Raw genomic sequence first — 26,471 nt, forward strand, 5'->3', positions numbered from 1 at the left:
TGCTCATGGGTGGATTATACAGAACGTGCAATAACCAGAAACCCTTTCAGAAATGCTCAGGGGGCTCATATGGAGACTGCATCTGCACAGACCAGGCCATTCTGCTCTTCAGCTTGCTTCAGATTGTAGACACATGCAGCTGTGTCCACACCAGTCCCTAAGTCAGCCCTGATGGATGAAACGGGGTATTTTCAAAAATCTCTCTTCTGGGACTCACTTTCACGAACTACAGCTGACAGGGAACACCCATGTTAGATGTAATACCCATGTGACGAGGCATGAGCTATCGGGCTTCTGGCCTTGTGCACCGTCCCCAAGGGGGGCCTGAACTCATTGTTTTGGTGTTAATGGGTTCCACCTGTGGATGAAGAATGAACGGAGGTTATTTCGTGGAGTTCAGATTAAAGTGCCTACAAAAAGTCAGTTGCATCCCAGCAGGGCTTATTACCTCGGGTTAATTTGCTATTTCCTAATTTAAAAAGAAATAAAAAGCAGTGCTTTTAGCAATGAAAAAAAGGCCAGAGCAGCAGCTCTAGCAGACACCGATGTGCATTTCAGCTCGCAGCGCCCAGCCCCTGCGCACGCCGTTCCCCACGCAGCCCGTCCTGCTCTGACCACCCGCGCCGGCCCATACGCAGCCCTGCTCGGAGCGGTGGTCGCCAAACACTCCGGTCCCTCACACAGCAACAACACCTGCCCCAAATTGCCGTCCCGGTGATCCCCTAGGGGCCCACGCCCGTCCCCGCTCCTCTCCTCCGCAGGGGTGGGCGCCGTGGGGCCGCGCTGCGCTTCCGCCCGGGGAGCGGGGCAGGGCGGGGACAGCGGCCGCCGGCAGGGCACGCGGAGCGGCTAAGATGGCGGCCGCGCTAGCGGGGCAGGCGGGGGTTGTGCTGCGGGACCTGGCCCTGCGATCCGCCCGCCTACGGGGCAGCTTCCCGGTGAGTGAGCCCGGCCCCGGCCGCCGCATCCCTGCTTGCGGCCCAGGCGCTGGGGAAGGGCGGCGGGCCCGAGCACCTGGCGCTGTAGGCAGCCTCATTTCAGGAGCCGTCCCGCTCCCGGTTCCCGCCGCTGCTGCTGCTTTCCGCCCCCTGAAGCCGCCTTTCCCCGGCGGCCGGCGGGGCGCCCCCTCGCAGCGTCCCCCTGTACGCGCCCGTCGCTCGCAGCGGGACGGGAAGAAAACGTTTCTGCCTTGCCGGAGCCTGGGCCGCCGCTCGGGTTTGCGCGCCCGGAGGATGCGTTCAGCCCGGAGCTCCCCGTGCTCCTGGCGGTAGAAACGAACAGACCAGGCGGGCCGGGCTTGGGGCTCGGGTCCGGGTCTGGTACCGGCGCTGCGGCCCCGCTCAGCGGTCGCGCCGGGTCAGGGCTCGACCCACCACAGCGTGACCTGAAGCACCAGCTCTGAAAGCTTTCCTGCCCCTAAAACTAAAAGTACTTTCAATCATTTTAATAGCAGTGAAGTAATATCGTTTATCGAAATAGGTTCTGGGTGGCAGCATCGGTTGGCTTTGGCTTTGTGCAGGTGGCTGGGGTCAGGCCGGCTGCCTCACCTGGAGCTGGTTGTAGCTCTGGCTTCCCTTGGTCTTGAATCTCACAAGTGTGATGGGAAAGAGTCGATTGAAAGGTGCTTTGTCTTTTTATTAGTTCAGCAGGTGCACGGGAATCTACTTTGGTCTGTGCTTCTGAGCATAAATATTTTCCTAGAAGCAAAAGCCTCTGGAGCAAACAAAGCTTTGTTCTGGCTGGTTCTGCTCTGCAGGTGCCACGGCTGGGGGTGCCGGTGGCTGTGTGGGACAGCTGTCGGGTGCCGCATGGTGTTGGTGCTGGATGTAACTCGCATTGTACATGTGCTTTGGTGTGGGTTATCTTTTAACCTGGAGGAAGTTAGTTAGCTTGGTTTTGAATCTGCAATCTTTTGTGCCCAACTTTCCTTTTGTACTGGTGGCAGTACTGTATTGTACTGTGTTTGGCAGTTTGGTGAAACTGATTAATTGGTTCAGTGCGTGTCTATTTCATGTATATTTCATCTATATACACACAGACAAGGAGAGGGAGTGTTTGTGTATATATACATAAATGTGTACAAACATACATTTATCCACATACATACATATTTAAACCTATTTGTGTTGATGAACAATCCTGTCAGTCCCAACAGTATTTGGTGTGCGTGCGTTCCATGGTCGAAGATGCGTTCCTGCCATCATGACTTATGTGACTCTGATCCTACAGTAAGGAACTCGGAGGTAACCTCTCTTTTTGGGTGCATCCCTCCTGCTTCCGCAGGGCTCCGATATGGAGGGTTTCTGTAGGGCTAGAGTATGGAGCGCTCTCTGGACAGAGTCATCTTGGAGTGAGGTGCCGAAGGTGCTTTGGTTGAGCTCGGTTTCAAGCCCTTTGTTTGTCTGGCCCTGCAGTGGGGATTGGAGGTAGAGGTGGAAGTTAGGAGTTCATGCTCTATTCTGTCATCTCGCAAAGCGCGGACTGATCCTGTAAATTACCCCGCTGAAATCACTGGATATCGGCTCAGATTCTCAAAGTCTTCTTGGGATTATAAGGTGGCCAACTTTTCTAAAAAACTTTTTTTTAAATATTTTGTGTGTGTTACTTATAAAATTTGAGATATTAAATCTGTATCATAAATCACAATATTATCTTTCTGAACTCTGACAGGTAGTGCGAGCATCTCTCAAGATCTGTGCTTTCCAAGTAGGTTATTTTCAAGAACCACATCAATACTGTATAACAACCAATCAAGTTCTTAATTTCAAAGTAAACCACTTACCTGTAGAAAGGCCATAATTTTTACAGTGTTACATTATAGAATTTCCATCTAGACAATCTCCTGATCTTTCACTGTCTCAGACTTTAAACTACAACTAAATTCATCACCCAGGGCCTGGATTTCTGTGCTACAAACTAGAATAAAACGTTTGGGACTAAGAGGGTCTGTCCATTGAAGGAGTTTTTCTCATTTGTATATTTCACTGCTTAGCTCAGACCAGAAGTTACATTGTTACTATTATGTATTTATTTGTTTACCATAAACCAACAAAGCTTGCCATCAAAGCCTGTTACATTGCTCTTTTCACAGATAAGGGTTTTCCATATGGTAAAGATATAATCAAGGAATATCAATCTTAAACTTTGTTGTTTTGCTTAACGCTGCGTGAGTAGGTACTTGGGCAGATTTAAAATCTTTCCTTATAGCCTTCATGACTTATTTTTGGAGTGGTGTTTGTATGCTTTCTATGTGTTGCAAAACTTCTGATTATTTCAAAACTTAATGTTGCTTGTAGCTGTGTTGAAGCAGCTTTTTGAGAAGTTTGGTTGTCTACTGTCATTATAATCTACACACAAACTTTTTTCTGTGTAACTTCATTTTAAGGGTGGAATAAATGGCGTTTGATCCTCTCACATGAAAATATTTTATCATCCTTCTGCTTTCCCTGTGGCTCTTACCTTTTTATAACTGTTAAGCATTTTTTTACTCTTTTTGTATTCTTGATAGATTCCACTCTTTGTGCTTTTAGAGTTTAAATCTGACCAAGTGTTTCAAGAAGATAAAAGGTAGATTTTTAGTTGTCTGCAGTGCATGTGGACAAGCGTATTTAGACCTGCTCTTACTGGAACAATATTTGTAAAGAGCTGTGACAAACACTCCAGGGACCACTCTGCAGCAGAATTCAATCTTGTTGGCTGGCAACAAATAGGCTCCATTGAAGGCAGTTTATTTGAATGGGAGTTGGACTGGGCCTTTTGGGAGAACGCTGTGTTTTCAAAATAGCTTCAGATGCAGTGGATTTCAGCGATGAATATAAATAAGGAATAATTAAATCAGAATCATAAAAAGGAAAAGAAATAGCTTTAGGTGACTCTCCAGTTTTCTAATACAGTGAGCAGATTGGCCGGTGTGTTACACAACCCTGCCCTGGCCTTCCTAATGGTCCTCAGTCCTGCCCTAACACTTGCAAGTTTCATGCAGGTTGAAAAAATAAAGAAGTGGGGAAGGAGAGATGGAATTAAATAATATTCCTGTTATAAAATCAGCTGAATGCCGTATATGTTAAAAAAAGGGAACCGTACAAGGTTGCTCACTGCAAATGCCTTCAGTTCATAGACTTGAGTGTCTGTAAAGCCTTGCTGATGCTGAACAGAAAAAGTTCTGTATTAGTTAAGAAGTTATCAACTGTGACTTCTATGATCTTCTGTGCAACAGAAAACATTACTGGAAATAAGTTTAGATTAATGACTTCAGAATCTACTTCAATGATAATTTTTTTTTTTTTTTTTGATCCATGTTAAGTTCTTGAAAGTTTTTTGAAGGTTTGAACTGTTTCCCTATTTGACTTTTCCTGGTAAATAGTTTTACTATAATTTTTAAGGTTTTACGTTCAGAGGTGGGCAATACATGAGCCTACAGACTCTTACGAACAGTTTTCTGTAGACAAAACTGAAATGCCCAAGTGGAGCAGATGTTTAGCCCACAGGGTTTTCAAATTCTTTTTGGAGGTGAAACAAGGAAATGAAAATGTTAATATAACTTTAGACTGTGTTTTTAATTTATTTTTTTCTTTAAATTATTTTTCAGGTAGTTTTAAAATGGTGAGACTTCTACCTTGGGAACAATCTGGCTCTGGCACAGATATTTGCAGCTTTGTCTTGAAGCAGAAAAGCTGCAGTTTGTATTTGTTTACCTTTCTTTGTACCTAGTGTAGGTGTAATCAGGGGATAGAGCTAATTAGATATGAAGAGACAGCCTTCATGAATATGACATTAGGTTGAGAATTAGCTGGGACACCTGTGGTCTTAATCCTGGCGGTGAATAAGTAAAGCCTTCCTCCCAGCTCTCTGTCTGAACTCCCAACCAGTTTACCCAAAGAGACTCTTTACCTTGCTTGCATATATTTAGAATCCATTGAAGTTTTTTTGCTATAAAAACAAGTATTTTTTCATTAATCTGCCGCCTGATGTACTAGCGAGAAGTGTCAATAGACAAACTAGTGCTTTCTTCACAGGTATCTGTGTAGTTTTTTGTTTCCTCCTGTTTTTCTCTGGAACATTGTCAGTGCATGTGGCAGTTTTATTTATTTTTAAGCTTCCATTTGGTCTTTCTGGCTGGTGACTGCCAGCAAGGACACTATGAACAATGTGTGAAGATGTTGAGATTCTTTTGGGGATACAGAAAGGTGAGATGAGTGTTCAGAGACACTTGGGGTTTGGTTGTTTTGTGGAAGTAGATTGTTTCTCCACTCTGTTTTCCCTTTTCTTGTTAGGAAGGTTCATTTTCAGCAAAAATTGGATATGTATTCCTTTAGTGCTTAGAAATATGATTCTCCCTCTCCCCATTTTGGGGACTGTCTCACAGGTACAGTTCCAGGATTGTTTAACCCAAGCTGATAGATTTTGTTGTTGCTGTTGACCACACGTGTGGCGGGCAGCTCTGCTCATTATTGCCTTGGGCAGTCCAATCTTTCTGTGCATGTTTGAGACTATAATCTGCAGCTCTGAGCATATACCCTAAGGATTTTCTTCAGAAAATTCCCTTCTTTAATACTCTCTGCTGAGAAAGACAATTTCTAGCCATCTGTGAATCAGTTAGCTGAATACTCATCTCTTCCTTCCTTTGTAGCATTTTAATAAAACACAGGACATAGAAATCATGTTATCTGTGCAACTGATTATGACAGTAACTTTGGAACTGGTAATTAAACATTGTTCTGTCATTAACAGCTGGCTATTGATCTTATTTTAACTAGATAACACAGCAGGAGTAGGTATGAAAATGCGAGGAGTGGATAAATGGTGACTATGAAGGAATTGAAAACCAGCAAGTATTTACACTTACTTGTTGGAATGCTTTTAAAAATCCTCAGTTAAAATTTTATACTGGTAGCACAAAATGTATTCAGTAAACAAAAGTTTTTGAGTTTTGCTTTTTGGGTTTGCTTGTTTGTTTAAAAGGTGCTGGTTTGTTAAACAGATTTACCCATGAGCATTTTTGTTCCTGGTCTCTGTCTGGTCTTTTTCCGCTTGCTGATATGTTTCCTAAACTACAAGAGTCTGTATACCAAATTTGAATTATATTTTTATTTCTGCGGTAGTCTGATAGCATATAAGCTTAGAATCCAAAATCATAAACATCTGTGCACTGTTCTCATTGGACATGAATGTGGACTGTGCGATTTCACTCAAAAACTGTTTCATTTAAGAAAAGCACTTTTAAAATATTTAGTCAGTGATACCTGATCATTCTTTGGAGTTTATTTACCTTGCACACTGGCAGTTCTTGGTGGCAGATCTAATTCAGTCTACCCAGTTTGTCTTTAGTTTGTGAGGTAGTGTTTTGTTGATTGGCCCTAGGCAGCAAAGTAGTTTAAATTTGCCTCTATAATTTGTATCTTTGTATAATTAATGATTTGGGGTTTAGTTTTCTGCTTTTCATAATAAAAAGGTATAGATTGGTTTTGTTTACAAGTCAAGGAGCAAAGATCATGTGCATGCCCTTATCAGTTAAATTAGTTTGTGCAAGAGGCATTATAAATGTTGCAACTTTGCAGTGTGCTCTCTGCATCCGTGAAGATGTGACTCTGTATAAAGTGCCTTGGCATTTTAAGTTAATAAATTTGGTGTTTTGTTTTGAGGAAGGCAGAACAGGCAAAGTCCAGGATTTGGTGGGCAGTAATTCAGTTTGGAATGAAAGGTTTATTTTGTTTATGATTAAAGTGTAAATGAAAGAGCTTTATTTGTCTGAAAATGGATATTTTGAGAGCATCAGTAGCAGCAACGTTAAACACCCATTAATACAGTGTGCATTTAGAATACTTCTGGAGCAATAAGCAAGCTCATGGGAACAATGACTGGGAAAGATGAAAAATGGCAAGGTATTACAGGCATAGATAGACTCTTAGGAATAGAAGTAATGAGCAATGGTTCCAATTTGTGCCAGAAGGAGAGAGAATTGCTTTTACTGTAGTTACTTTGCCTTCAATGTCCAACTCTTGTCCACCTAAATTCTTTGTGAGATGCAAAGTTTTGTAGGAGTTGTCAGGAATGAAGAATTAAGGGAGATTTTTGATCATGTTTGGTAGGTTTATCTGCTTATCCAAGACGGACTAAAAAATGTGAAGCTGCAAATTAAAAACCAGGCACAAATTACCAGTGGAACACTTCATTCTTTTGAGATCTTCCTCTGAGGGGATCCGTGGACAAAAGTTTAGTGTGTTTAGTTTGACATCTGTTAATTTAGTGGCAGCCAAGAAAGCATTTAGTCCCTTGGAAGAAAAAAAAACCCAAAGTTGCTCATGCACAACATTGCTATAAAAGTGTCTGGGAAATTCCAGTTATGGGAAAAAAAAGTGAATTTGCAAATTGTAGATAAAAATGGTAAGTAAAGGTAAAAAGACACAGATATTTATGAACATTATAGATGAAAGAACTATTAAAAACAACAGAAAACTTTTTATTGTCAGCAGATTACTTGCTTAGCTTTTTAAGCTCTGAAGATGGCATGAGAAATTTATTTTCCCTTAAATTTGCTGTCTTAAACTCTGCCATTCCAAACACATTGGAGACAGTGAATCTATTTAATTGAATTCTTTCACGCAGAGTTCAGTCTGGATTTGTTTTTCAGTTAAATGGCTTAGATTAAAATAGTCTAAAGTATTGCCATAAATTTCAGGAATAGAGGAAGCGATATGTAGAGCTTGCTTTAAAAATGATGTGAACCGTTCTGTGAAAGAGCAGCTGGAATGCACTGAGCTCCATCTAGGGAGGGGTGGTGACCCAGCTGAGAGGGATCCTATGGGTCAGGATTACTGGGCAGACCAGTGTCATTGTCAGTGTTATTGTACGTTTCTGCTACAGACAGCCTGATCGGCAAGAACCAGATGAAGCTTCAGACAACTGGAAGAAGCCTCATGTTAGCAGGCCCTGGTCTTCATGGGGGACTTCATTCATTCCAGTATCTGCTGGAGTGACAGTGCAGCAGGGCACAAGTGATCAAGTAATCTAGCACGTTTCTGGAGAGCATTGCTAATTTCCTGATGCAGGTGTGGGGAGCCGATAAGGGGGAGCACTACTGGACCTCATGTGTTCAAACAAGGAAGAACTGGTTGGGGAGCTGGGACAGCCTGGATTTATCATGGATAAATGCTTGGCTAACCTGATGACCTTCTCTGGTGAGATGACTGACTTTGTAGTTGAGGGAAGAGCAGTGAATTTGTTTATTTTGACAGATACAGCATGGGCTCTAATAAGGTACTAGGAACAAGGCTGAGAATATTCCCGATTTCCTTAATCAGTGGAGTGATGCCATCATCCTTTGGGCTTGGAAGTTCTGTTCCATTTGATTAAAGCCCTTTTCCTTCCTCTCCCTCTGTGCAGTAAGGCCACACATTTTAATAAGATTATCAGCATCATTCAGAACAGTGCACACACTGACCAGAGATTTTTTTAAGGCTACATTTAGTTTACCTGTGATCTATATTATGACTGTTATATGTTTGGGTTTTAAGAGCTGCACAGATCACTTTGTTGGGCATCAGCCAAAGGGAGAAAAAACCCTGATGCACAACCTGTCTATTTGGGAGTTTTTCCATGTTTTCTCAGTTATTACCTCTCTGTGCAGTGCTAATGGAGAGGTTATTTTGGTCAGTCCATTTTCAAAATCTTATAGCTGGCTGATAGTCTATCCAAGGTGACAAAAACATGGCAGGGGTGTCAGTCTGTCAGATGGGGAAGTGAGGAGTTTTGAGTTCTTTGCAGTCTCACAACCTGTTACAGATTATGAATTATGATGTCTGGTCATTTTTCAGTATTTTCTTTCACTGGTGCAAAGATGTTTCATCCCGCACCAAAGTGGTAGCATCTGTTAATAGTGAAATAAAATGAGATTTTATGATTAAAAAGCAAAATACGTGTCTTTAAGTATCTGACCTCAGTAATACATCTTATTCCTTTGAAGGTCTAGTCGCAGAGATATGGTGAAAAACCATGCATCATATTGTCTAGGGTGTTTTTTTTCAGAGCATTCCTGTAGCAGTGGGAGGTTTGAGGTGGAGATGGGATGTCTCGCTGGGCGTTTGTCACAGGAGCCCAGGGCTGGGAGCAGCACTGGGGAGTGTTGTGCGGGAGGTTGGCTGGAGGGTTTTTGGCTGCTTCCAGGCTGGATTTCTGCCAGCGACTGAACTCTTTGTTCATTGCTTTTTTACTTCTTATGAGCAACTATTTGGGGTTGGCTTTGGCTTTGCTGGTGGCATCTGTCACTTCGTACCTTATGAATGTTATCAGCTGGCAGGTAGGCAGCAGTTTTAAAGAGCTACTCAAAGAACGTGTTTCTGATGGAGGATTTCTCTCCCCTACTGTCTTTGCTCGCTGATTAGCTCTCACTGTACACCCAGCTTCCACATGTCTGCAAGTCTCAGTCATTCCAAATGGCCAAGCACAGGCGGTGAACGTGCCTGTGTTTCCAGGAAAGAAATCAGAGATAACTTTGTTTTAGGGATTACTTGAAATAGACTTTTATTTGCCTGGAATATTTGATGAGTGGTGGTAGAAATGCAGAAATCTACTTTAAGGTGAGAGTCATTGATGCTGAAGAGATTATGCTGCTCGTTGTGTCCTAGGCTTGCTTTGAGATTTGACAACAGCAGCAGGGTGAATTTCCAGTGTGAATAATGGAGAAATATTAATAATGAAATGACCTGCAAAGGAAGGAAAAATGCTCATAACTTTTGGCTTCCTCTTAAAGACACAGCTTCATCAATGATTGTGGCAGTTTCTGATTTCTCCCCAGTCTGCTCAAGCTGCTGGGAAGGTTTTCTTCCTCTTGTGTGTTAGTTCCTTTGAGTTTGCTTTATGTCAGTCTTAAGTCAGATAGCCTACTTGAAAACAAGATGTATTAACAATAAAAGGTATGAAGTATTCAGATTTAAACAAAAATTGTATACCAATAATTTTTTTCATGCTTCCAGGATAGGAACTATTGCAGTCCATTCTGCACTGCTTTGGTAAAGCACGTCTGACTTTGGCATGTGGTAGAACTGTTTCTGTATATACTTTTGTATATGTCTTTATTTTACTGCTGTGGGCATTTGCATCTTTATTGCTTGGAGTGTTATGCTGCTTAGCGCTCAAAGTTATAATCTTCTGTGATGACATAATTAGGTAGCATAGAAATTGTCATGATTTGACTTCAAGTATTAAAGAGCTGGAACAAAAAAAACGTGATTATGTTTCATGTTTGCTTTTTGTGTGATGAGAAATGGAGCTCAAACCATCTAACTGGCATTTTATTGGTGTTTTTCTTAAATGATCAGGGACTCCTAACACTTTAAAGAAGTATTCTTCCAGGGTATGGTAGGCGTGAAATGCTTCCTTGGTAGATATGATTACTCGAGTCAGGAATTCCGTAACTTTCTGATCAACCCATTGGCGATGCTTTGTGTTTCCTAACAGTTCAGGAAGCTTAATTAGGGTCAAGTGTACAAAAAATGGATAGTGGGGATACTCCGAAAAGCATACTCTGTATATCATGGTGGGTGGTAAAATAGTTCTAGAATGATTTTTTCCTGGTTACATTTAATATTCAAAGCGGTTGTTCATAGTTGCATAAAAGTATAATTTTAATCTTCTAAAAAAATTAGGAATGTAAAACACTTTCGGAGAACAAAAACATTAAATTTCCCCTCCAGATATTTAAAATAAAAGAATATTTCTGATTAATGTGGAGAAGATAGCTTGTTTCACTTTTTGAAAGTGTGGTACATATCGCCAGCAATCTTCTTTCATTGGCAAAGGCAGGGAATGTACTACGGTATTTTCTGAAACTGATTATGCACTTGTGTATGGTAGTGAGTTTATTTTCATCAGAGACTTCAAAGCCTTTACGTTTTTAGGTCAGGAAAGTAAGTTTTTCCTAAAGCTTTGAAGTTTTAAATAAGCAAAATGAACATAATTTGACTAAAATTAATTACTAATGCAAAGCAGTGGTACTGATTGCTAGGATGTTGACAAAAGCAGAAATTGAATCTGTGAATTAACGTTCGTGTTTCCTTTACCTGAGCAAAGGCTCTGAAAATTGATTCCAGAAATATGAAGTTTCCATAGGCATGTTGTTTCTTGGACAAATGTGTATGTACAATAAGTATTTTTAATACTATTTGATTCTGCTGAAGTTTGGTTAAAGAATGTTTTGCAGATGTTTTCAGAAGTAAGCAAGGAGAGTTTGTTCCCCAGCTGGTGCAGAATTGTGTGTCCCTTTGAGTGGACTGGCAGCTCTGTCCTTAGGCAGGGCTGCTTTGTTCTGTTGACCTCTCGTTTGTTATGTGACTTTAGGTGTGATGTTGAAACCAGCAAGTCTTCATGTCATCTCACAGAATAAGGAGCCTGCCATGTTTCAGCTGAGTTTTCAGAAATCGCTAATGATTCACTGCTCAGGTGAATTTTAGTAGGATTTGGGTACACTCAGCTCTGCTCAGGCAGCCCTTACATGCTAAACAGAATGCATCAGACCTTGGCAGTGTAAAAAAAGGTGCTGTCACTTAATTTGCAGCAATTTTTGTTTGGTGTTTGCGTGTGGTCAGAGGTTTGGCTAAGTCCTGCTTCATTTGGAGGTCAGTCTGTAGCAGCCTGACTGGAACAACTGCTGAACAACTGTCTGGCAAGGTAGGGGAAACGGAGTCATGAGGTCAGGGTCTGGCTGTCCGAGATGATGTTCCTTCCACCATCTCTTCTTTGACTTTTGACTGCAGTCCTCACAAAACTATGACTGCAGACACCTGGAGAGATCACCCAGATGGTAGCTGTTAGCATCTCCTTATGGTGCACAAGGATGTGGGCTCAGATTCTGGTTTTCTGAGATAAGGAGAGTAAGGATGACAGAAGGAGCTCGGGTCTGACCCTGTGCATGCTCCTGGTAGTTTACAATGGAGCTTAGTGGGTGGGAGAGTGTATTTGCAGAATAGCTGTCAAAAATCGCTGTATGTAAGCAAGCTGTAAATAAGTCTATAAAGTATAATCATTATTGGAGAATTTAAATCTGCAATGAGCGAAGGACTTACTTCAAGTTCATTCTTGTCTCTGTTTCCTTGCATGAGAAGTAAACAGAAGGATAAATCAGAAAACTGAGTTTATAAATGTGATTTAAAGGCACATTGGAACAGAATTGTGTGTGGTGTTTTGTTTTCTTGAGCTAAAGACCCAAATGAGTTCTGTAGTGTAGGAACATCACACCACACTGCATCATTGCCAGGGGAATGCAGAGGTTAAGCTTGGGATCAATCAGTTTGCAATCAGACTGATTGTAAAAGGACAAGGAGGAGTACAAGATAAAATCTAAGTAACAGAGTGGGACAGAAGAGTATTGGGGGAGAAATTTGGGAACCCTTGAAGCAAAAAGGTTTCTTATGGTAGACAGCGAGCAAGAACATTCAGGAGAACTATTAAGGGAAGCATTATGGTTTTGATAAAATAATAGTTCAAGGCTTTCAGCCCCATTTCTGCCCAGAGTACACTTAGAGACTGGCAAGGCTTTAAATAATCTTTACCATTTTATGTGCAATACCATGAAATATCCAAGATATAACTGAGATGCTTCTAAAACTTTGAGATTTCATGTGCATGTTGCTGTAACTCAGGTAAAAGGGAAAGGTTCCTGAATAGATACTGTCCATTTTTTTAATCCAATCTACATGGCTTTGTAAATCTAAATTTCAGAATTGTAAATGAGTTTGGTGATATCTTCTGGAGTTCTTTTCTGTTTCTGTGGCATTTGTTAAAGCGCAGCAAAATTATACTGTTTTGTGTTAGAACCACTGTGGAAAGATTTAGAAAGCGGGTTTTAATGAAAGAGATAAATAAAGCAAAGAAAGCCTCGACCGCATTGAGCCACTTCAGACTGATGGACACACTCCTGGCATTCCTCTTTCTTACCTGAGGGATTCCACCATTGAGAGAGGAAAGAAAATGCTGAATCAAAAATAAAGAGGGATGTTGAAGTATCATTATATGTTTCCAAATAGAATATTGATTAATATGTCATTACAGTTAAATTTATTTTTTAGTGGCAGGAAATGTTTGTTTAGAGGTGGAAGAGGTAAATCCTCATTAATATTTTACATATTTATTAATGAATTAATTTTGAGGTAGTACAGAGTGAATGAAATGTTCGATCTCCAGAGTCATGATGGCATTTGAGTTTTACTCTTAAAAAGCTCAAATAGAGGCACATAATTTTTAGATTCAGCTGCCCTGCCAAGTGGACAGTTCAGCTAGTAAGTGAGTTTTGGGAAGGCTCACCCTCTACAGTGAGGAAATTGGGGGAGAGTAAGGGAGTTTGATTTGTGACTTTACTTTGGGGTCAGATCATAGAATCATAGATCATAGAATGGTTTGGGTTGGAAGGGGCCTTAAAGATAGTTTAGCTCCAACCCCGCTGCCATGGGCAGGGATACCTTCCACTAGACCAGGTTGCTCAAAGCCTCATCCAACCTGGCCCTGAACAATTCCAGGGACGGGGCACCCACAGCTTCTCTGGGCCTCCTGTTGCGGTGCCTCACCACCCTTGTGGGGAAGAATTTCTTATATCTAATCTAAATCTTTCAGTTTAAAGCCATTATCCCTTGTCCTATCTAGTAGGCTTATTTCTTTAGTTAAATCATACACACTCCCAGGTTAATTTTAACATCCAGAGTAGGCTGTTCAGGTTGAGGCAGAAACTGTTCTTTTTCTAAATGGTTTCTGCAGGGTACTTTGAGCTGTCCTGTATTACAGACACATGTCAGACCTTCTGACTAAAAGTGCACCCTGCTGCAGTCTCTTGTGTCTGACTTTGTGTTTTCTCCTTAAAAAGCAGAAACATGGCTTATATGGCCTTATCATACAGAGAGTATTTTATAGGTGTTTATTTGATATCAGTTACTTTTCACTTCTACAGTATTATTGAAGTAAAACTCCTTTGGCAAGACCTGGAATTCAAAGGAGAAAGTAATATTGTTTGTCATGTAAATTCTGTAAGAATAAATGATCACAAATTGTCAGATATTTCTTGTAGTGATTCTTGAGTGAAAACCCAGTTTCTATTTCCACCTTAATTTAGGAACTTAAAATTCTTAAGAGATAAAAAGAAAGAAGATGCAGCCCCAACACAAGCCAAGAGAAATTGTGAGGTGCAGGTTTGATAACTGTTTTTTCTTTTCAGGACCATGTTACGTTGCCCTAAGTCTGCAGACGGACAATCTTTTACTACATGATCCCTGTGGATAAGTTAGAATTTATTAGTAACAACAACAAAAAAGGTACAACATGTGGTTGTGTGGAAAATGCAATGTATCACATTCTTCACAGTCCCTAATCTGTGTCCTTCGACCTGTGCCCTGGTGAGCTCCGTGGAGCTGGTCTATCATCTCAAGACACAGTTTCTCAGTCTCTCCGTGTTAGAGCAGAGGGATGTTAACACAAGCCCAGTTCATCCTGTGCCTCTGCAAGGGTTTATAAAGAGCTGACACTTGAGTGCCATGTGGGCACGTTCTTCACCCGTGACCAGGAGGGTCAGACTGCTGGGTGTTAAGTTCCCATGCACATAGATGCGAAGTTTTCTGCTGTAGCAGTAGGTTTTTCTGTCCGTGCAGTTCAGAAAACTTGTGGCTTTTTCAGAAAGCTCATCCTGAGGATTCGTTCGCTGCCAGGCTTTTCAGATTCCTTGAAATAGTGTACGATAGGTTCTGGTTTAGTTTGTTTTGAAACAATTCAGCCATACTTTATAATCTCTTATGGAACTCATCAATACTCCCTGTATATCTGTCTAATAAGAGTTCAGTAAATCAGCATAATCCTTAAACAAGCAAACTCTAATTCTGTTAGTAATTGCTGACTGCCTGTTTCTCAACAAACAAGTGATGTCAACTGGCATTTATTAGTTTTTAGCGTGCTTTGTTATCTACAGGTATATAATCTGTAGTTTATATCCTTGTTTTATTGTGTTGTATTAGAATAACCACTGCTGGCTGGCAATGGAAGAGAAGGTAGTTCCTCTGAACTAAATAGGATGAGATGACTAAATATACCTTCTTTAGCTTTTCAGTTAAAATAGCTTCGTTTTCTAAAATAGACATGTTACCAGTTCAAAAAAGCTCTTCCCTTTATTTTTTTATGTTTGTCACCATCTTGATGTTTCCCGCTGTGACGCACTGTGATTCCCGCCTTGCTATCTCTGTTTTGCAGTGGCTCCTATTAAAAGAACCTCGCAACATGACAAGAGAAATTGTTTTTCCCTTGAACTGTGTGAAAGTCTTCAGGGGAAGATTTAACTAAATGCTTGTTTTGATTACATGAACTAGAATTAAAATGATTAAAACAAACACCTAATATAGTAAGAAAAAAAATGCTTTGACTGTAGACTTCTGAACTATATCTTTTCTGGAGTGCTGCTGTTCCTTACAATGAATTGCAGTGAATTTGAGCAATTGCTTCAGCAGAAAATTTGCAGTTGAGTTGTTAATGTGTAGTTTGTTAGCGTTGTAGTTTCATCTTGTCTTCCTCAGGCTTGGTTCGCCTCAGGCCGTGCCCCCAGGCTGAGGGTGCTCTGCCAACTGCTGCATTGCTGCTGTGTCTCTTGCTGTGGATCTCGTCTTCACCTGGTCCTCTGGTGGATTGGGTCATGGAGTTAAACGGGCAGCAAAAGAAGCTTTCTGCTGGGTTAGCTCCGCTTCAGGCCCGGGGAATGTGAGGGAAGGTGTCAGAGGGAGCAGCTGAGGAGCATCTTGCTGCTGGACTGTCTGAGCAGAAATGGGAAGCTGGAGCCCTATAATAAGGACTTTTTCCAGTACCTTGGCTTCTTAGTTTCAAGTAATACAAAGCACTTGGCTGTTAGAGGGGCTGTGTGGCTGTGTGAGGGTGCAATGTGGTGATCAAGTCCAAACTGGTGCCAGTTTTGGCTAGGAAACATCAGGAGACAGATGGGTGTAATGCAGCCCCAGCTTTCCTGGGTTGCAGAAGCACACATGGAGCAATTGGTCGCTTGCTGGAGTGTGATACTATTTAAACATCACTAAACTGCCTATGGATTGAGCTGATACACTTTTTCAGTCTAAGCATGACTTCAGGATGGATTAGTGTTCTCACAGGCTCCAGAATGTGCAGTTTTGAATAAACTCATTTGAGTAACTGAAAAACAATATTAAGGCAATGCCAGGCAAAGGTTTTCCAAAACAGGATTGAACTTTGGGCTTTGCTATCAAGATTTGCTTGCTCAACATAACAGCTAGTTTTTCAGTAATGTGGACTTAGGTGCAGAAGCGGTTGCTTGTTTCACTCTTTTGAAATTTTTAGAGTTTGCGTACTTAAAGAAAACTTACAATTTCCAAGCTCTTGACCATCCTCTCAACTGTTTGTGTGAGTCTCATTTTTGTAAACAATTTAACAGTAGAAATCCTAATAACAATATTAACTGTGTGCTCTTTTTATAAGCAAGCCCCCAATTTTTCTTTTTTTCTTTTTTTGTGTATGTGAAGAGAATAGTTTACATATTTAACACTGACATCTTGTTTCAAAGACTCATGTAGCTGTTAGGGATAGTAATAATCACCACCAGAACAGGCAGTCTGGCTTTAGTAAACAACGATACAGTGGTATATTTCATGTTTGTGGTGGGTTTTTTTTGTTTTATTTTGAAGTTGAAAATTACATAAACCGTAACAGTTGCAGCGACAGATCTCACTCATTCTGAGAAGTGAGTATATGGTTCGATAGTATAAACCAGTAAATTGCCCCTACAGTTTATCGACCAAAATGTCGTAGCCTTTAAAGAACTGGGAAGTATGGTCTTTTTTTTTTCCTTCTCTGAGACACACTGCATTTTACTGCTCAAGATACTTTATGTGCTGTATTTTAAGTAATAAATTTGGAACTAAAAGGTCCATAACTGTTAACTGGAGTTTGTGTGTTGCCTGTATTTTAATTCAGTTAATATGAATTCCCACTTACAGGTATAAATAATGGAACTTAATTCTTAAAAGCTCTTCAGCCGTGCCTCTGGAAGATTTTAAAGTAAAATGCTGATGTTTAAGGTGAAGATTGCGTACACTGTTTTGATACAAATTATAACAAAAAATAAGTAATTCCTAATTGCTGTGGACAGAAGTCTGAAAGCTCTGGTTTTGTCAGGAAAACATGCAAGACTTCTTCCTGAACTAGCTCACAGAATCGGTTTTGTCCTTTATAAATATATCACACAAGTCTAGATTGAGACTTTGATCGGTGTTGGATGAAGCTGATGGTCTTTGCTGATACCAAAGGGACCTCACTGCCATGTTGTATCTGATCTGAAGTGAGCAACTTGGGATGTTGATGGAAGGGTGTTTCCTCTGTGGCTTTCAAATCAGATGGTCTGGATGCTAAATCCTGCTTTGGAAGATTAAAATTCTTGATTTGTGGTAGCCAACAGGACATGACTGGGGAAGGACATCTGCAGTCCTGTTTTCCTGGTATTCTCATGGGTGTGTGGCATTAATCATCTTTGGAGAGAGGGGGATGTGCGATTTGACTTAACACGGCAGCCCTTAGAGCCCATCGCTCTTGCCATGAGTCTTTCCGTTTTCTCTTGTGCTTGTAATACTTGATTTCATACAGAGCAAAGTGTAGCAATCTGTGTGTTTGCTTTTTTTGACTTATATTTGTGATAAACTTTTTCTGTGAAGCCTTTTTTCTTGTCAGACTAACTCTATGGGTACTTATTTTTTACGTCAGCACTGCCAGCAAACTGTTTGTTTTCAGTGCCTTATGTGATGTATTTCAAGTATATTAAATAATAAAATGTACCTGTACTCCAGGTGGTTTATATGAAGGTATGCTATTTAGTTTTATTTCTGATGGCTCTTTTTTGATAGAAGCTTCTCCTACAACTTTGTCAATTACAGTAGCTGTATGTCAATAAGTACAATAAATGTTTATTTCTTATATTGATGAATGGTATGCTGTTTCATTATTGTCATCTTTGTGTATCTGTTTTCTTTGATATTCAGTTGGAATTGTATTACAGGTCAGAGTGCATAAACTGAATAAACCGGAATGCTGTAGAATGTGTTGGGTAAGCGAATAGATTTTCATTTGTTTTGTTTTGTTAGATGCTTTTATCTTAGATAAGATTTGCTAAGCACTTTCTCTTTGTTTTGGATGCAGAATCTATCTAAAAGACCTACCCATAGACATCACAGTTTTTCTCCCCAAATGACTTATTTCCAGTATAACCATTGCAATGTAGTCCATATTTATAAAACTTGATACTATATACATTTGACATAATTTGCATTTATTCAGAGGTAATTTGCATTGGCAGAGCTGTTTTTTACTGGCAAAGGATCTATTAGTGTAGTTACAACCATGTTATATCAGTGGAGCAGCAGAGGGCAAAAAAAGTCGTATGTGTTTATTTGACCAGCTTTGCTGTCAGGTGCTTTTAAGATGTTTAATGATGGCTTCCATTCCTACTATGAATGAAAAGGGAATGCTGGATATCACTAAAGTGTATCTTCCTTTTAACAGTCATGCAATAAAATGCATTAAGTTAGGTTAATGTGAACAGTAGAGCTGCTCAAATTATACAGCTATGTCAAGGGATGTTCAATTATCCCAGAAATTTGCTTAGTGATAGTGTTGGTATTGGCTTTGCTTTCTCTAATAATGCTGATTATCACTGGATTCTCTTCCCCTGGCTAGAATTATTTGCCATTTTTCAAAAGCGTGGACTTGACCTGAAGAGACTTGCTAAGAAAAACAAGTATTTAAGCGTAGTCAGATTGTCTAAACATGATCACTATATCTCTATATGGTGAAATATGTAGTTGTGGGTGCTTAGCCAAGGTAGATCTATGTGGCATTAGGCATTAAATGGCACAACATTTTTTGAAACCAAAAGATCTCTGTTGTAATAGAGATCATAATTTGACTCCTTGGTTGTTTGTCAGGCTTGGCTTTTCAGTTCCTCAACAGTTTCTTCATTTACTTGTTAAGCAATTCATTCATGTTTAAAGAAAATGTGTGGCATATAACAGAATTTTACAGGTAGGTAGTGATGTCTGCCTGAAAATGCTGTTCTCCAGCCCTTGTTGTTATTTTCAAAAACTATTTTATTTTGCTTTTGGGAAGAATGCTATCTTGTATTAAAAGCTTGTCATTGAGTTGAAGAATAAGGGCAAAGTTACAGTGGTAGGTGATACTGCCAGCTGAAAACGTTCCCATCGCAAGGTTCATTTGTTGTGCTGACACAGCTGCTTGTGAGGCTCTGCTGTGAGCTCATTTGGCTTCAAGAAGCCACTGATTTAACTTGATTTTTTTTTTTATGTGCATGCTGTTGTGGTGTTTTCTGGTTGTTTATTAAAGCTTCTCTGTTTACCTTGTCTTCTTCTCTTACCCGCCCCAGTGCTATTTGGTACTTGCTGTACAACGTGCTGTATGACAGTATTTATGTGAAATCATCAGTCTGGGAATCAGCCTTAGTGGTTTTACCAGGGAGGCCAAAGAATGGAAAAAGAAATTATGAAAGCTAATACTGAACATATAGATTCAGATAAAAAATAATCAGTAGTCTAGTTTGAAGCTTGCATTACCAATGCTGCTCTTGTTTCATGGTTATGTGGAACATTTCTTTCTGAACAGAGTTTTGTGAGGTTACATACAATTTGCAATTTGTTTGGCAAATACATTAAGAGGCTTTCTCCCATTTTTCTGTGTGTGTTTTCTTTTTTCAAAAGTGAGCACTTGAAAGATACCTCCTGGGTCATCCGAAAGATGTTGCACATCAGAGTAGTTAATACTGCGTATGTAGAAAAAGGACAAAGAAATCTCATTGTTGCAATGTTTTCTAAATCTTTTTTTTTAAATGTATATTGAAGTTGATGCCTGCTATAAAATGTACTTGTACTTCCACTCCTCTTAAACTATATTGTTTTTATTTAGACCATATCATTCAAATAATCCAAATTATTTTTTGTTGCCATGCAACAACTCAAGAAGTGGCAAATTGAGTAGTGGAAGACTCTAATGCAACTACTCTCCAAATACATTATTCTTGCAGAGCCTTTAGCATTTTATATAAAAAACAAAGCTCGGAAAGGAGAGATTATGCAGGTTATGAGAACAATCAATTTTTTCTCTAGCAGTAGTCAATAAAGCACTCATACAGTTATGCAACAGCTGGCTGTGTTAAGATGGTTAAGAAGAGATGTTTCATTTCTTGATGCGTATGCCGCTCACTTTAATGTTACTGTACATACGTAACTGGACCAAACATCATATCTAGGTACATAAAGAAATAACTTTGAACCGAAGGCGTGGTGAGAATAAAATACACAATTACTAACAACAGTAGTTTTCTGAAATCCTCGCCTGTCTATAGACCTTTGGTCCATATTAGTGTGATTCTGACTGGTAACAAAAGTCTTGGAGAGTGGAGAAGGGAAGACCCATTAGAAGTGAACCCAAACCATATGAATTCATTGTGACTTTAGAAAATGCCATACAGTTCTAGCCATCAAGAGAGAATCCAGTATGAAACTTAGACTTGATTAAATAATTCTTCCTTCATCTTTCTTCACATTACTGTTCATTTGAGTTCCACTTACTTGACTTTGGGGATTTTTGATGCTGTTGTCGGACTCTAAGGAACGTTATCAATTGCAATCTATTTAAATATATTAATTTCTGATAAACATTTATGTTACAAATTTAATTTTAAGAAATCTCTTATTAGGAATACTTTCATCTTTAAAACTTTATTTTAAGTAATTATGTAGAAACACAGATATGTGCTATTATTGATGTTTTTCATAGTTGTATGAGCTGATGTATTCTTAAAGCTTATTTGTGAGTTAAAATAAAGAAAAAAACCACCCTTTCAACTTACCTGGTATATCTGAATCTCATGTAAGAGCTACTCTCCATCTACAGTGTGTATGTCAATACAAAACACACAGAACGAGCTCACATGAAAACTGTTTATTTTTCTCGTAGTAATAGAAGGTCTGTTGGAAGTCTTCAGTAGAGTCATGAATGATATTTATTTCAGCCTTTTAATGAGAACTTGCTTTCAAAAGACTAAATCCTTTAGTTTGAGTTTCTTTTTATTCCATTCCATGAAAACATATTGTCTGGATTTTCATTTAGGCTCACTGGAGTGGTTGTAGTTTTTCTTTGTTATAGAAATTGTAGCTAACATGCTAAGAAGTAAAATGTCACAAAAGAAAAGAGATTTAGAAAGATGGATTTAAATCTACAACCTTTCTTTGCTCTGGGTTGTTCAGAGCTTGACAGAAGTAGTTAATATCCAAGGTTAAGGTGTATATACAGTAATGAGAATGTGTAAGTTTGGGAAGTTGTGTTAAAAATTCTTTATGTTGCAAGCAAAAATGTCTTAAGAGTAACAGGAAAATGCCACGAGTGGTAAATTCTCTAGTTCTTGTCTGTCATCGTATGGAGATGAAACATGAGATGTCACATAGGGACTCAGGTTTTATTAAAGTCCGTGTACTGTTTTCAGTCTCTTTTCGCAGGCTGGTGTGACAGAACGTGCTCCTTGTACTCCAGTGCAACCTTGCAACAGAGAAAGAGATGAAACTCAGATATATCTTAAACTGCTGGAACATACTGTGTTTCAACCATAGACAAAGCTGCATGGAAAGATCTGAGAGATTTATGGTGTTTTCCAGAATGGTTTTCTGACTAGTATGTGGGGAGAGGTGATAAAAGTATTCAAGCAGGGAATAAGGTGGGAATAGAAGGTGTTGAGAATCAATAATGAGCAGAAATTCTTACAAGGTAGTTTCTGCTTTCCTGTGCTTTCATATCCCTTTTACTTGCTTCCCCGAACCCTCTTTCAGATTGAAATTATTTTTCTTATGGTAATTTACAACCTAATTCCTCAGTCTGTCTTTTGTGAGAGGCAAAGCTGTGTTTGTGAATCTGTCAGTGCTGTTTAATGCTGCGGAGATCAATTGTTGACCAGACTAGCGCTGCAAAATTGGAAAAAAATAATACAAAGATGTGTGACGCTGGAGTTGTCTTCTGTGCCTTGTTAAAGTGTCCTCCCAATAAGTTTCAGGAGAAGGAATGGATTATGGCAGCCTGTGGAAGACTAGGTATGGGAAATAGCTTTCTTTCAAAACTTTGTAGGCTCTTGTCTAGACTGTCTTAAGGCTGTACCTGCTACCATCAGTCTTGGGTGTGTATTTGTCTGTAGGGTACGTGGAAATTTGTGATGCCCAAGAAACACTGTTTGAAGCCCATCTCAAATTCTTGTGACTGCTTGGCATAAATGTATTTGGGAGAGTTGGGAGCTTTATCTGGCAATGATTTGTCAAGATTCTTATACTAATTAATTATTTTGATTGATGTCCTTTTTAAATTGTTCAGATATATTTTTTTATTGCAATAAAAACATTTTTGAGTTGGGAAATAGTTCAGGGAATCATCCGTTTACTTACATTTCTGACATTTCATGATCATTTTTTTGTGTGCCTTAAACCTAAAATGCTTATGTTTGCAACTGTTTTGATTCTTCAAGATGGTCTTGAAAGTGTAGTCATCTTCGCAGATTCAAAGCTTTTGCTTCATTTAATCTCTTGTAACTGCTTTATTTTCTCTGCTTTTCACAAGACATATGGTGTGTATACTGCAAATACTTTAAAGCAAGTGTTTCATGTTCCTTGCTCTCCAGAGCTTCTAATACAGACTTAGTCACAGTTGATTTCTTAAATATATTGTACTCCTATATAGAGTGGTAGACTGTACTAATTCAGTTTTTTTTCTGAGTATTTCATTCACAATCAGGAGTTTGTCTTCTGTGCAGAGTCTTGATTGAAAGTCTTCAGTTGGCACTCAGGAAGATGCTCTCTTCAAATAATATAATATAGGGGAGGAGAAGAAATGTACATGTTTACTAACCTTAAGTTTGTAGGCATCACTTTTCTATGACAACAGTTCTTGGCCAGATCTTCATTTCATTACCCTTAGGACTACTTTTGGCAGTTCTTTCAAATTATTTATTCTTTCATTTCATTTCTGTGTTCCTCAGACCTGCCTGGTTCATAATTTATTAAGGAGATATTCTCATAATCTCTTAATATTAACTGTCTAATTTTTATAAGAGGACAGACCTATGTCCATATGCTTACGTATATATCTCACAGAATCACAGCGTGGTTGGGGTTGGAAGGGACCTCTGGAGATCATCCAGTCCAACCCCTCTGCTAAAGCAGGTTCACTGGAGCAGATCACACAGGAAGGTGTCCAGGTGGGTTTGAATGTCTCCAGCATAGGAGACTCCACAGCCTCTCTGGGCAGCCTGGTCCAGGGCTCTGGCACCTCAAAGGAAGGACGTTTCTCCTCATATTCAGATGGAACCTCCTGTGTTTCAGTCTGCGCCCGTTATATCTCAAAGATCTTTTGGCTCCCATTAGATACAAGATCATGTAACATAAAAATAAAGAACTATAGTTATAAGATTTATAAGTAGATAACAGATGAGCAAAAAGTGCTGTCCAACTTAACATGGCCTTGCACATTGTTTCAAATCAACTTCCAGCTAAGGAGAATTAACCTTTCTTCTGGAAAGTACAGATGCAGAATTTGAGTATAACTGATTGTTTAAATCAAGGTTTCTTCCTTTCAGATTTAAATAAGAATTGATAGTTTTGTTTAGTTCAGTATAAATCAATCCATTTTAGCTAAAGGTGTGAGCTTACTTTTCTGAACTTTGAAATTAAAATTGGTAAAGTCTTTGTTGCTCAAGAGAAGTGGATTGAGAAATGTCTTTGCAGATGTTCTCCTGCTGTAGTGCCAGACCTTGTTGGGGGGGAGTGACTTTAAATTGGAGCAGAATGGCTGAAAACCAGTTAGTCAGATGGAGATGTGTATTGGCTTTTCCTCCTTCCTCTCTCCCCTCTTTGCGAATGTGATCAGCCTCTGATCACGGCTGGGATGGTCTTTCTTTTGCTGCTGCTTACAGCTCAAAGCGGGGAGCCTTTGGAAATATATTTTAGCCTTACAGTCGTGGTCAAATAACACGTTAGTAGACTCCTGGCTGCCCGTGCAGATTCAAGTCATGCTTCTCTTCAGTGTGTAAGTGTGAATTACACGTGTGTAGCAGTAATGATGTATTTTGAAGTCCCCATAATAATAATATTGTTGTTATGAGGCAGTCTTTTGAGAAACAGTGAAAAAGAGAAAGTCATTATTGTCAGGTATAAAACTGGTATTTCCTTCAGTGACGCTAAGAACTCCCTGTAGCTTGATGGAAACTGAGGGCTTGTGGCATCAGCTTTTGGTTGAAATTCTCTGACCTTTTTTTATATGAGGCTAGAACTGACACTCAGGTTCCCTCTTAGCTGCAGATGTTAATCCCTTTGTGGAAATGGTCGTGAAGTAATAACTGGTAGAGCCTAACAGAGAACTTACAATAGGAAAACAAATGTCAACAAATATGAAAGTGATTTTAAATTTTGGGCCTACATTTGAAGGCATTGCATGAAAGTAGTAACACATTGTCTGTGAATAACATGGAGGAATTCAAAACATAGTGAGGTGCCTGGATGATGCGTAGAATCAGAGAGAGCTGTAGAGCATATAGACAATATGTCTCTTTATTCTTCTAAAATATGTTAACCAGGTTATGCTTAAAAGAATTTAAAATTTGTCATTCTGAGCTATTTGTAATTTTTAAGTTCTGTGTGAATCACTTTTACAGAAACCATGTGGTTATATACTGTAAAAGATGGATTTTATATTTCTTTGTGCATCAATCTTTTGTGCTATGTTTCAAAGTGAATAGGAACAGACGGAGGTTTGCTTTTGATACAACACAGCATTTAAAACTCTAGTATTCTGAAAAGGGTATGTATTATTGAAAGACTTCAGCATGGAGGTTTTTTCCATTTCAGTATAAAGTTGCATTAGGATGGTTTGGTGGTTTTTTTTTCATCATGCTGTTAGAGATCAAAGTATTAGTATAGTAAATAATTCTCTGTGTCTAACATATCTAAATATATAGTGCTACCTTGCATACTGTGCTTCTAACTCCAGGAGAAACCAAGAATTGATTGTGGGCTGTCTGCCAGTAGGGCAACAGTTTGTCTCTCCATGTGGGAAGAGCATCTTTTGCTGGCACAAAATGGGATTATACTGTTGCCAGGAGTCTGCTCCACCTTTGCCATTATACCATTGCCAGGAGTCAGTGACAGCTCCTTAATTATTGCTTTTGTCTGTAACAATTTATCCTGTGTGGAGAATGTGTCCTTTCTTAAAATCACTTAGTAATTATCCTCTGACTTTTATAGTGTCTATACCCAGTGTGTACCACCAAGACAGGCAAATGTGGTGTCTTTGTGTGTATGGGTAAGGTTGCCATATCTTAGTATCCATCATATGTATATATATATATATATATACACACGTATATATATATATACATGCACGCACAAACATCTAAACTGGCCTGTTGAGAACAGAAGGTAAATTCCTCTCCAACTGTCGTTGACCTTGCATGGCCGACATGGTTATGCAAGCTTCCTCAACAAAATATGCTTAGAAGTGCAACCAAGCACCATCACAGACCACTGAAAATACATATATTAAAGTATAGTTTCCTACATGATAATGCTAACTCCATGTCAGTTGTTTTTCTTCTCAGGTACGCTGCATAGAATCAGTAGAAAAAATTGTATAGGGATGCATTATATAAAATTTAGCATAAATAAGGATACTTAATATGAAACAATGAATTTGTTTTAAGATAAAAGTCTGTTAATATTTTGATAGCACAGGATAACATAAAAACCTAAATAGATTTTAGAGTTCAAGCCAAGTTTGCCAATCTGTGTCGATATTAAATGCGAGACATTTTGTCTAGCCAAGATCACCCAGTGAGCCTTGTGTGGCTTTTAAAAAATATCTGTAGCTTTGGATGCACAAATGTTAAGAAAAGGCACTTAGGTAAATCAATATGTGTTTTACCTTTTCTCTAAAACACTGTTGTTTAACTGCTGGTTTGAGATAACCATAAGGCAGAAGAGCTCAGTTGGCTGTCTCATGAACTGTTCTTAATGAGCATTATGTTATTTTCCTCTCCCATTTTTCTAGGCTGTTCAATTAACCCCTAGACGATGGCTGAACCTGCAGGAATACCAAAGCAAAAAACTAATGGCAGACCATGGGGTTACAGTTCAGAGATTCTTCGTTGCTGATTCTGCAAATGATGCCCTGGAGGCTGCTCAGAGACTAAGTAAGTTGACTGATAATGGGAGGAATCTACTTCACCAGATAGCAATCTGGAACATAAATTGCTTTCTAATAAGTTGTACACAATCTTCAAATTGATGCTTATTGAAAAGGTTTGATATATTATTGTCGTAGTTTAACCCCAGCTGACAACTAAGCACCACGCAGCCGCTCGTTCACCGCTTCCCCCTGGGATAGGGGAGCGATTT

General features: G+C 39.4%; 1 protein-coding gene across 2 annotated transcripts in view; it reads left to right on the forward strand.

Annotated features, from left to right (window-relative positions):
* Positions 1-788: 788 nt before the first annotated feature.
* Positions 789-26,471, forward strand: part of SUCLG2 (succinate-CoA ligase GDP-forming subunit beta) — a 126,590-nt gene continuing 100,907 nt past the window's right edge. The window contains exons 1-3 of one of the 2 annotated variants that reach the window (XM_071813250.1): positions 816-938; positions 18,035-18,082; positions 26,125-26,266. In XM_071813250.1, the coding sequence (XP_071669351.1) occupies positions 855-938; positions 18,035-18,082; positions 26,125-26,266 (274 nt within the window). In that variant the 5' untranslated portion in view covers positions 816-854. Of the gene's footprint in view, positions 939-18,034; positions 18,083-26,124; positions 26,267-26,471 lie in introns of both variants that reach the window. The other variant, XM_065845505.2, reaches the window with a different exon arrangement.

This window comes from Patagioenas fasciata, chromosome 10 (genome assembly GCF_037038585.1).
Source record: "Patagioenas fasciata isolate bPatFas1 chromosome 10, bPatFas1.hap1, whole genome shotgun sequence".
In the NCBI taxonomy this organism is placed as follows: domain Eukaryota; kingdom Metazoa; phylum Chordata; class Aves; order Columbiformes; family Columbidae; genus Patagioenas; species Patagioenas fasciata.